This window comes from Festucalex cinctus, chromosome 9 (assembly GCF_051991245.1).
Source record: "Festucalex cinctus isolate MCC-2025b chromosome 9, RoL_Fcin_1.0, whole genome shotgun sequence".
In the NCBI taxonomy this organism is placed as follows: domain Eukaryota; kingdom Metazoa; phylum Chordata; class Actinopteri; order Syngnathiformes; family Syngnathidae; genus Festucalex; species Festucalex cinctus.
Genome location: NC_135419.1, coordinates 13,269,632 through 13,282,428, shown reverse-complemented (window position 1 = coordinate 13,282,428; position 12,797 = coordinate 13,269,632). Strand labels below are relative to the sequence as shown.

The following is a 12,797-nucleotide window of genomic DNA, read 5'->3' as shown; positions in this document are numbered from 1 at the left end:
TCAATACACTCACTTATCGAAGCATTTTTTGCTAGGTCCTGGCAGCTATTGGAAGCCGGCTGTGTCACTTACCTCACGTCGGCCCCAATTTGTAACATTGGAATGTCACCAGAAAAGCTCAGCTTGCGTTTGGTCTGATTGGCGACCACAGCATTATGCTAGTAGGACTATACTTCCTATTATTCTTAGACACGGAAGCAGGAAGTAGTTCTAGTTTTGGTATGATGAAAACACGGCTGTTTGTAATTTGAAAATGTAGTTAGATTAGTTGTATGAATCGCTGTGACAACTGTATGATTGACATACACATGAACCAAAAAATTGGTTTGCTGAGGTGGCTAAAAATGAAACGGGAAACCAGGATGAGTTTTATGTAAATAGGGGGACAAAACAATGGTGCTGTTGAAATCGGTCGGGTCACGGGACACAAGGCTCATAATCTATCTTAGAAGGTGATATCTGGTCACTCTACATAAAACTGTGATAGAAAGTCGGGTAAGATAAAATAGCAACAAGCCATGGAGGTCTTTAAACAAGGGAAATGGACTTTGTAAATTCTTGTGCTTTGTGATCTCGCTAAAATCCAACAGCAGATTTTTCGGAAGTATTTCAAGATATCACAGTGGTTTTAATTGATGTCTTTTAATACTTCTTAATGCCATTTTCAACCGAGTGATCATGAAGCTCAAAACTCTACAAAATCCATTACATCACATTAATGATGTTTGTGTTTCTGAACCTCGTTCTTCTCTTGTGTTCTTTTCCGCACAGCGATCCAAAATAGCCGTATATGAGAAGATGTGGTCATACATGAAATCGGCCGAACCCTCAGTGTTTGTTAAGACCACACCCGATGGCGTGGCCCGGGTGCGAAAGTCAAAGGGCAAGTTCGCCTTTCTCCTCGAGTCCACCATGAACGAGTACATAGAGCAGCGGAAGCCCTGCGACACCATGAAAGTGGGCGGGAACCTCGACTCCAAAGGCTACGGAGTGGCGACGCCCAAAGGCTCAGCATTAAGGTGGGTGGAATAATATAACAATATCCTCCATGTTGTTATAGTATTCCACCTACCCTGATGTCCCCTGTTGTCATTCTCTTCTCATCCTCTCCTTGTTTTTTTTATGGACGCAGAGGTAACGTTAGTATGCTTTTCAATGACCTTGGATACAAAGATTTTATGCCATCATTGTCTTTTCAAGGATTTTTCTACATGTGTAGGGTTGTTATTTACTCAAACCCATAAGATAGAGTTAAAGCTAAGAATCATTTCATGTCTTCTTTATGTCTTCCTGTTGCTCTTCTCCCCCCTCCATCTCTCCTTCCGTCCTACCTGACTGTTGTGTTGTCACTTTTAATTTAACGGTTCAATGGTTTTTCAATTTAGCCTTTTAAAAGCTGTGCTGTCACTTGTGACAAATGTTAATTGCATGATGTTTGTTGTTGTTACTTCTCTTCTCAATGACAAGTGTCCCCATCCCGCACACTTCAGTTCTAAACTACGTAACCCCTCTTGCCACCTTTTCCAAGATTTAACACTTTCTTTACCTTAAGTGAGCCTCTCTTATCTCTCCGTATTCCTGAAATTCTTAAACCGCAATTTGTCCTTTCCCAGAACATTCTGATTAACAGATTCTTTGCGTAAGCCCCTGCTACAGTGGTAGCCTCTCTACCCTGACCTATCATAATGCTTGGTACTTTGCATTAGATTTCTCACGGACCTGTGCATTTTCTTACAAGTTATGTTTTATCGTTTCAAGAAATGCTGTTAACCTGGCAGTTTTAAAACTGAATGAGCAAGGCCTCTTGGACAAATTGAAAAACAAATGGTGGTACGACAAGGGAGAGTGCGGCAGCGGGGGAGGTGACTCCAAGGTCAGCCTCAATGTCACCACAATCGGGTACTACAGTGCAGAGTAATCGGCAAGGCTGTTATAGCAACCCAACCAGAACCGAACCAAATGTCCGCTCCCAACAACCTGCTGCTGCCCTACAGCACATCACCAAATTGACTGATGGTCTGACCAGACTGTTTAACACCTCAGCTCAAACAAAGGAGCCCTGCTTAGCAAACGGGAGATTAGTGACAACAAGTGCACATGAATCAATTTACGACGTGAATAAGCTGCCCTGCAGTTATGAAAGTTTGCCGGCCTTTATTCATGCTTACAGATCTGCATGGCAGCTCACCTCATCTATGACTTCAGGACCATATAGCTTTCTGGAAATACGATTAGTAAATCTGATCTGATCAACCTAAGTCAATTCTTAGATATTTTTTCCTGGAACTTGTAAAAATTTCTAGCATATGTTTTCAAATCCTGGAAAAGATGGTTCTTCTTTAGTTGAACACGCAGCTGCTCTGTACGCATCCAGGCCCAGAATCCATGTATTCTGAAGCCAATGGGATCAGTCAATCCCAACGGCAAAATGGTTTCATGGAGGCCATCAGCAAAGCAAGGGGAACAGCGGCGTCTTGAGGGGACTAAGCATTGCACATTGCAACGTGAGAATTCTAATTAACATTTCAAGGCTTGTGATTTGTTTTTAATGGATCATCTGATAAAATACCTTCGGTCCAATTCCACTATTGAGCTCATTAATAACCCAGTGTTGACCCTTTTGATCACACCTTCCCTCCCTTCTTCTATGGCTAAATGATGAATGATTTTCCCATTATGGAAGGTAATGGTGCAAGTGTTAAGCCCTGCTCAACCATGACAACCAAGTATAACATTACTCAGATGATGTGCAATTGTATAGTGCTATTTTCACCGCATTACATATGAGACAGCCGCATTAATGTCTTTACATCGCAGGTCAATGTAAAGACAAAGGATGTTGTCACCTGAAATGGGATGATATAGGTCAGGTAATTGGTTAGCTTATATGCCACGTGAAAACCTCTGTGAACCACAGCTGTATTAATACACACTTAACATTATTTGTCATGAATTGGCCTTGACCACAATTAGCAGTTAAGCAGGAGTCAATCCATCTTGAAGGCAGTGCCTATGCTTTTTACCGAGTGCTTTTCCATGGACCATAGAAATTGTGTCACTGGAAGTCAACTGAGATGCGTTGTCATGGAGACCACACAGTTTCCTGATTTATCGACATTGGTAAACTGATTTGTTTGTGAACAGGGTCCGCCATGAATCGAAGTTGAACTATAATAGAAAAAATTACATTCTATTATGGAGCCAAATGCAATGCTGTACATTATTGTGTCCACCATAAAATTACTACTGACTTTCCCAATGACATTGTTTGCACAGGGAAGGCGCCAGTTATGACTCCACCAAATAACATTGTGTTAAGAGGTTGTTTCTTTCAGATAATCCTACTCAAACAAAAAATGTGGAAAAGGTCACTATAAGATAAATGGAGGTTCTTACATAGTGAATCATGCAGAGCAGCTTCAGTAGGGCCGGAAATGTGCATAATGGGTCCCAAAGCAGCACCATAAGTCAAAGCTAAAGCATAGATTAAACATTCTCCTCCTAAGATTCCCTCTTGAGTCACATTTTTGCACTATTTGCATTGCTAATGCTGCTATGTCGCTAAGCTCATTAAGTTTTTTTTTTTTTTTTTTTTTTTTTTGGTTACCAAGAGTGTACTCAGGAGCCATCAAGTCATCGTGGAATTTTTATTTTATTTTTATTTTTATAAAACTCAGGTAGGTACTCTGTGTAGCTTCTTCAAGAGTCATCAGAGAGGTCCGATTAAGTGTGGCCCGGAGCACTCACTTCCACACAGTGCATTGCTTGCATCATGCTTACAGCTTGTGGTTTCAACATACGACCCCTCCAAACACACACATTTTATACACGCGTTTGTTTCTTGCCCTTCAGCACAACACAGTGCAGCTGAGATTGAGTTTCAGACACAGAGCATGTTAAAGTGTAATTGCATTGTTAATCAATGTCTCCACAAGCCAAAACGATGCTCGGGTCATCACAAACTGTTTCTCTGGATTGTCTTGGAGGCATACGGTGGCATAATCTCTCTGTGCATTATGTATTGCCTTGATTCCCTCGGGGGACATTGTTCCTGTGGGGAGTAGTTATGTCACTCATTTATCGATATTTTTTTTTTCCTTCTTCTTTTCAATTTGCTTTTCATGTTTCATAGAGCGGAACCATGTATGACCCATACTTGTATGTATTACCGGTAATACAAAATTACAAATGTCATGTTGACAACACAATATACTGCAGATATTAATTTAGGGCTACAACAATTTTTTGTATTGATAACAACATCGTCTCTGGTTCGAGTCCAGGCTCGGACCTTCCTGGGTGGAGTTTGCATGTTCTCCCCGTGCCTGCGTGGGTCTTCTCCGGGTACTCCGGTCTCCTCCCACATTCCAAAGACATGCATGGTAGGTTAATTGGGCGCTCCGAATTGTCCCTATAGGTGTGTGTGTGAGTGTGGATGGTTGTTCGTCTCTGTGTGCCCTGCGATTGGTTGGCAACCAGTCCAGGGTGTCCCCCGCCTACTGCCCAGAGCCAGCTGAGATAGGCGCCAGCAGCCCCCGCGACCCTTGTGAGGAATAAGCGGTCAAGAAAATGGAAGGATGGATGGATGGATAACAACATCGAACAACAGATTTTAGGACAGAGACATGTACTGTCTTCCAACACCGCATGTCCTGTCCCAGTTTTGTGGTCTTCATGATAGTTTTTCACCTTGGGACCCTGTTGTTGCAAACAAAAAACATCCTGAAATCTTGTGAGATCTCATCTCATACACTACATTTGTGAATTTATGAGTGCCTTTATTAAATTAATTCTCCAGTGTTGTAATCAAAGTCATCGAAAATCAATTTACTCTTGTTTTGACACAAGTATCGCATGCAGTTTGGTTGTGACAAATTTTCGCTAAGGGGACTTCTTTCTTATATTTAGAACAATTAATCACACTCTTTACGCATAGTTAAAACTTAAATAAGTTTTGACACCAACAATCCTCATGACAAAAGCATTACAAATCCTAAAATTAAACCGATACGCCGTACAGTCTGTTCAAAGCGAACAATTCAGTCATTTATAGTGTTTGTTAAGACAAAGCTCCTTTTGAACTGATCTTGTTGAATGCTGTTCAGAGACTCTTAAATGCCCCCCAAATCCTCCCAAGCACAGACTGGCAGATCGTACGACAAGTACCTGCCCGTCGCCATGGTAACAGCATCTGCCGATTACTCAAAGCGATATGGGTAGGTCCTGGCTCTGTAGGTAAGGGTTTATAAAGGTGATAGGTAGAATGCCTGCTCTCTGTCATGTTGCCGTGGCCAGGATCCCTGCTTTATCGCTTTGTAAAATATGTAAGTAGTAAACAAGTTGAATAACATAAAATAACATATTATAATGTTATTTATGTTATTTCCCACGTGAAGAACTCCTGTAAACCTTGCAGTATTGAAACTCAGTGAACAAGGCATCTTAGACAAGCTGAAAAACAAATGGTGGTACGATAAGGGTGAATGTGGAACCAAGGACTCTGGAAGTAAGGTCAGTCGCTGCAGGTCTTTTGTACTGATTCCAAATTGCATTTTGACCTACTGTTCATATGCAAGACAAACCTCTCAACATTAGTAGTTGTGTTAATTCTACTGCACATAATTTACTTCTTTTTGACCTGCCACTAACTGTAAATATGGTTTCTGGCTTCACAGAGCACTCATTCCCCCACTTTTGCTTCTTGTGCCATAGAACATTTTCCACACCATATGAATTATGAAGCTTTTAAGAATCTGTAATGGTAACCCAGTGGGGAAATAACCATCGAGTGCCTTACAATTTCAATTGAATCACAGCAGTTGTTGACAAATGCTACTTATGCTCATTCTCACTTCATGACACTTTGACCATTATGCTGCCGTTTCTATTTACCAAACTGTTAATGAAAATTTGATTTATTTGCGTTATTACTACTTTGCAAAAGAGCTGCGTCTATTAGATTTGTTGGCCTCCTGTGGTGTGATAAATGGGCAAAGCCTCTTGAAATTTGACAACTTTGACAAATGCAACTTACTAAGGGTGTCACGATTTCGATTTTTTATCGAAATCGATCGAAATTACGTCACGATTTCGAGCATCGAAATAGAAGAGAGGACACACGATTCGATGCCCCCCCCCCGCGCCCGCCGCCACCGCCGCCACCGCCACCTCCCAGGAAAGCAAATGAGACGCAGCCATTCAGCTACTAGCTAACGGCACTTGTTAGCTGACTTCTCCTGCAGTCATGATGGCAAGCGCGGACAGACACAGCAATGGTGCTTCAAGCCGCTCCCGCTTCTCTCGTCACCAGTTTGGAAACATTTTGCGTTCCCGGTGAGTTATGTCGACAACGTTCACGTTGTCGATAAAAAGACCACAGTTGCAAGATATGCTATGTGCGCGTACTGTACTCGGCCACGGTGTTACGCCCGGCTCGTCAAGGGGAAGGGAAGTAACACAATAACAGAAAATATAGAGTAGATAAACACGGGTCGACTTTAACATCTGAGTAGTTTTAATTGAAATTTCAGGCAGGGGTTTGACAAGGGAGTGAAAGTGGAAGGTGAACAAATAATAACCGCATTTGACAGAACTGACAGAACGGAGGAGAAACAACAATAACCAATAGGGGTATAATACACGGATACACAATAGCGTCGCGCTGGCACAGTCGTCCAATCGGAGTGTCGCGCTGGCACAGTCGTCCAATCGGAGTGTCGCGCTGGCACAGTCCTCCAATCAGAGTGTCGCGCTGGCGCATTCAAACTGAAGTACCATTATACGGGCACCAGCCGACACAAACACACACATACATACTAGGGGAGCGGAGCCGGCGGCGGGCCCGAGCCGACAGCCGTAACAACGGGAAACACGACAAACATGACGGGACATTTACGCAGGCATCACAAAGATTTAGATTTATCAAATTCAACTAGAAGTGGGAAAACAACGGTCCAACCAACTATTTCATCCTCATTTACAGTGAAACTTCCACACACTTCAGCTCGCGCGAAACGCCAGATCCATAGGTCTATTTATAGCAGCAGACCTGCAGCCTTGGAAAACGCTGGATTCAAACATTTAATTAGTGTACTTGAACCACGCTACAGTATGCCCAGCAACTGTAAATGTTGGGATATAGTTTGTTCAGGCTGTATTTGTTCCATGACTTTGGATACAATATATTTTTTGTTGTTGTTGCACATTGCACATTATTTTAAGAGGAACGCACAGCACACTGTTGTAACCAAAAACAGTCAATAGATGGCAGGCACCCACTGTGACTTTTTGTTTTTGTTTTTTTATTTTTTATTTTACACTTCAGTAAGAACAAGACGGTTAACTTTATATTGTAAATAAATTCTTTGAATTTGATCATTCCTGCCTAATGTCAATTATCATATATTACATAAATTTACACAAAAATAATATGGAAATTGCATCACCTATATGTAGCCGATCTTTTGAAATAAGATTTACTGTACAATGAATAGAACCAATGATCATAGACTAGCCTTAGCCTACAGAAGCATATGCCTCTGTGTTATAAAGTGGGGGAGCGGAAAAAAAAAAAAAAAAAAAAATCGAAAAAAAAATCGAATCGTGACCCCAAAATCGAAATTTAAATCGAATCGTGGAGTTGGCGAATCGTGACACCCCTACAACTTACGCTTGCGGTCTCTCGCGAATGAATTGAGGCTCGGTTGGCATGCCGCAAGAAGTCAGGGAATGTAATACACTCAATATTTAACCCTCTGAGATCCAGTTCATAGGTTGTTAGCGAGCTGCTTGATCCGCCCATGCTCAAGGGGTTAAACTGCAAATAGTAAAACTCTAATGAACAAATTTTTAATGAATAAGTTCGGTAAGTAAGCAGCAGCAAAATGGTTTGATTTGATCATCTTCTCTGACTGTACTGTATGACAATGTTGCCATAAGAGTTATACGTACATGTCGCTAAGGAGACAGGGATGGTTAGAGCTGTCGACCTAAGCGATGCTGACCAGCTTCCTAATATGGTCAAGAGCAGATCTAGTCTGTAGATATAAAGAAGGGATGCATTCACCATTAGATAAAACTTCAATAGTCAGCTTCTTTCATTTTAAGTGGAAGTCTGAAGTTCTTAACTTTGAGGAAAATCAGTTAGATTGAACTGTAAAGGCAATCAGAATTTCTAGGGTTGTTGATTGTAGCTGTTAATATTAATAATCCATTAGTTTTACCAGGTCAGATTTACTTGTCAGGCTGAATTTTGTTCTGCTGCACTCCCGCCACATCGAAATGCTTAACTGTGTTGACTTTCCCGCAGGACAAGACAAGCGCTCTCAGCCTAAGCAATGTGGCTGGAGTCTTCTATATTCTGGTTGGAGGGCTGGGGCTGGCCATGATGGTGGCCCTGATAGAGTTCTGTTATAAGTCACGGCAAGAAACCAAACGGCTGAAATTGGCCAAGAGTGCTCACAATTTTAAGCCAACTCCCCCAACCAACACCCAGAACTTTGCCACATACAGAGAAGGCTACAATGTATATGGAACAGAGAGTGTTAAGATTTAGAGGTACGTCACCTCTCTTTACCGTCCGCGATGCACTGAGTGTTAAATCATTTAGCTTCCTGGTGTATCTGTTTGACTAAATTATTCAAGTGCATGCGGTTCCGTGTTGCGGCGGTTGTTTTCAGGTGTCATGTTGGAAGATTTCAAACACAAACGCTCACTTAGATATTAAAACCATAGCCATTGTGTATTCCTTGTAAGATACAGTCTTGTGCCTATAGTGCGTCTGGCTACATTGGAGGCTAAATGATTTACTGTTTACAGATGGACCACTTCTAACCTTGCAGAGTGGAAGGTCACATAAAATCCATTCTAGTGCACTGGCAGATGGACAATTCTTTTGAATTTTCTAAGAGCTTCTCATTTATAATGGAAAGAGAAATAATCCGAGGGTAAATCACCCACCATCATACAGGCAATGAACTAATACTAAATAACTACAATTTTCAATCTCCAGTTTTTACAAGAAAGTTCTCATTGCACACCAAACAGGACAATTGCGTACAAATTGCAATGTCCATTTACCTTCTCCTTCCACATTTCTTGATGATTCAAACCATTACAAATTCTAAATATTCAACACATTAAGGATATCTTATGAACTGTTTATCACATTCACCAAATGTTCTCAATAAAACTGCCAAATTAGGAAATACTTCATATATATATATACATATATATATACATACATATATATATATATATATATATATATATATATATATATATATATACATATACATACATATATATATATATATATATATATATATATATATATATATATATATATATATATATATATATCAAACCATTCCAACTTAAAATTACATTTCGACAGAGGTGGGCGCATCAATGAATTCTGATGGTCCGTCATTCATCAACGGCCTGGACACCCGTCCGTCATCGTCAATCTGTCATCGTTGTTTTAACCACGCTTCTATCATCACTAAATTACAGCCGCTATTTTAGGACCGTCAGTAAAGTTTACCGGTCTGTCAGTCAGTCATCGTTATTATTGCGATAAACTGATGTGGTGTGTCAAATAAACCATATAAAGTGACGCGACCAGCTCAAATTAAGTATTAAAATGTGATTTCACAGCTCTGAAGGAGGTCTTCTTCTTCCTCTACATCTCGTTTTAGTATACTGGCGGAAGTTGACAGTAACACAGGCAAGGCAAGATGGCTGCCGTCGGCCACGAGAGTCAAATGATAGTCCAGGCTGTTATTGTCGCATTGCAGAAATAATTAGGCCAAGCGGCAAGCAATCAAACTCTTTAATGAGAACACAAAATAAGTTTACCGTCGGCCGTAACCACACCAAGACAACAACCACTCGAATCGCATATTCAATATTATATTCAATATTGACGGAATGCCCACCCCTGCATTCACATTTTACATTTCAGTAAATTCCACAGAATTTCAGTTCAGCTCTGCTCTTCAGCATTCAGAGAGTGAAATTGCCTTTACTAGTTGCAAATTAAAAAGCACATTGAGAACAGTGCATATGGCGTACAGATGGAGCAAACAGCATTCTAACATGTGAGCTTTAGGGTTTCTATATGTAGCTAATGATCCTCATATGTGAGCTTGTCAGTGGCGTGACATGTTAATTATTAATTAGACATATTGACTGCAGCAGCATTCACAACAAACAGCTCCCACAGAGACTCTTGCGATAGGCACAGTCCCGTCCTCCCATGGAACCGTCATTCGTAAAGCAATCACCCGACTGCACAAATGGGGAGTAAACACTGTTAAATACACACTTTCAATTGTTAGTTTTGCTTTTAATTGGTTTGTTTACACGTTTTGTGCAGTCAAACACGGATGTGCACCAGAGCCCTGCAAATATTTTTTAACCCACCCTCCTCACACAGATCGCTCACAATGAACCGTCAAGAGGCTACTTGAGCTTTTAGTGTGATTGCTGCTTTTCAGCTTTGGTATTGTTGTTTGATCAAGAATTAAGATCTAGAAGCTAAAGCATAATGAAGCCCATTGAGATAAGTAAATGTGTGCTGATAATTAGATAACAGGCGGCTCTTCACTGATTATTTTTTATTATCGTAATTGCAAACAGTGCCGAAGGCCCCGAAAATTCAGCATATTAATTATATTTTGTTCATGTAAGATCTATATCTCCCTGAGAAAATTTATTAGCGCGCAAGACATTTGATCCATCTTGGGCACGTATGATCTCTCTTTGTGTTTACTCAACTGTGATTTATATGCAAGATCACCCGACAATCATACTAAATCATTCCCTTCAATATTTGCTTTTGCTTTGTATCCTGACACAGGTTTAGCAAATGTTTCCATCGTCCCGTACAAATGTGATTAAATATCTCTGAAAGGACAAGGATTACGAGAATGGAGCCAAATCCTTTTGGGCCGGATACTGGTACGATAATCTGCAATGACGACACGACTGGACCGGTCATGGGAAGAGCCGATTTCCCTCCTCTCAGTGCCTTATGGAACGTCCAATCAATGCAACGCATTCTCAACGATATTGCTTTTTGCTTGAAACTCACACAAAAGAGAAGAATCGAGGCTCAGTGGGATAGTATTATATTTACAGTACATATAGAAAACATGTAATGTGAGAGAATTAAAGCCATCATTTTGCAACCCTAAGCACATTTTGAAGTGCCAAAAGATGAATCTTAGATGACGGGGGTCTAATTGGTTTCTGGTAAAAGCAGATTACTCCTCATTCTCCTGCTGCTGGGTTTTCACTAGTTATACGTATTCAAATGTGTTCTTTCTATCTTGTCAGTGCACCGCCAGACACTGATTATTCCGCAATTAGCTTTTATACTAACTTTGCCCCTCCCTCTTTTAATTGATTTATCTCCCCGAAATGCCATTTTAAACAGTCCGGAGTGTGTCGTTTGTACTCTTGGTGCTGCTGACAGACACCACAGGACCAGGTCATGACTCGCACTTCCAATACTGCCAAGTGTCTATGTGTGTGTTAGTGTGCGTCTGCGTGCGTGTGTGAGACGAAAGGTTGCTACGCTTAAAATGTATGCGTGTGTGCCTGTAAAATATCCCCCTAAAGTCCTCCACATTCTCTGTGATGGAAGTAGAACCAAGACAATAAAAACTAAATCAATTGTAGTTGACCTGCTGAACCTAACTAAAGGATACCAGTAAAGGCTTTCAAACTGTACTATGTGGACTATCTTACCATTTCCTTTGCACATAAGAACATTTGAAAAAGAAATGTGCTTTTCACTTTGGTTTCCTTCAATAGCATTACATTGTCTGGTGATTTCACATTGTAAAATAAAATGAAAAAAATGAAATAAAGAGATATTATTCAAAGGTTGCACCAGGGCAATTCTGCAAGCTTAGCACATGTCCATATTGCTGTAATAATTACTTTCCCAAAAAGGCTGTGAGTCAATAGAATTTTTAGGAAGATACTTAAATCACCAGAAACTGTGGGAAGATAGTTTTTTATGTATTTAAAAAAAAAAAAAAAAAAAAAAAAAAAGATAATGTGAAGAAAAATGTGAAATGTGTTCAGATGAACACAATCTATTTATATTACATGATGAAAGATTGGTCTTTTTTTTTCTCAACAAAAAAATGCATGTGATGCTTGATGAGCCCTACAACTCACAAACTGACCTTAGATTAGAAATCCAGCCCTGTTTCTATTTTTTTCTTCTTTTTAATTTGGTAAATCAGTTCCACCTTTTTTTTTTCTTTTTTTTTTAATAAGACTCACCTTTGTGGGAGATCACCAGGCATTGTAGTGGGTACAAAAGAGCAAGAGATGCATGCATAATTTACTGAACCTCATTAGTGAGGCGCTGTACAGAGAATTTTAATACATTTTGTAAATAAAATGTACAGAAAGGTTTTGTTGTGTGTGTCCATGTCATTAAGCAATATGTCGACATCAAAGGGGAGTAATTTGGGGAGTAATTTGCTACATGTTTTTGCAAATTAAACGTAACCCATCTTTTTTTTTCTTCTGTAATGCACTTGGCGGGAAAAAATGCCCAAATTCAACATAGAAAAGGGTTAGTTTGGCCAATGCCAGATTTAGGATGATTTTGTAAATTAAATTATAAGTCCTTTCAATGCAATACAAGCTTGATCATTTCTAGTTGATAAGTACACGCCATTTAATTGGAGATCACACACACAATCTGCCCTATTTTCATAGATAGGCGCTCAGCGTACAAACGGGCACATCTTTATTTACATGCTGAGCAAGTG

The 12,797-nt window shown here is 40.2% G+C and overlaps 1 protein-coding gene across 8 annotated transcripts in view; it reads left to right on the top strand.

Annotated features, from left to right (window-relative positions):
- The window catches only part of gria3b (glutamate receptor, ionotropic, AMPA 3b), a 120,911-nt gene extending 108,477 nt beyond the window's left edge, over positions 1 to 12,434 (top strand). The window contains exons 13-17 of one of the 8 annotated variants that reach the window (XM_077531856.1): positions 772 to 1,019; positions 1,759 to 1,899; positions 5,397 to 5,511; positions 8,309 to 8,556; positions 10,862 to 12,434. In XM_077531856.1, the coding sequence (XP_077387982.1) occupies positions 772 to 1,019; positions 1,759 to 1,899; positions 5,397 to 5,511; positions 8,309 to 8,554 (750 nt within the window). In that variant the 3' untranslated portion in view covers positions 8,555 to 8,556; positions 10,862 to 12,434. Of the gene's footprint in view, positions 1 to 771; positions 1,020 to 1,132; positions 1,911 to 5,396; positions 5,582 to 8,308; positions 8,557 to 10,861 lie in introns of those variants that run through there. The other 7 variants (XR_013284928.1, XM_077531852.1, XM_077531851.1 and 4 more) reach the window with 7 other exon arrangements.
- Positions 12,435 to 12,797: the final 363 nt, after the last annotated feature.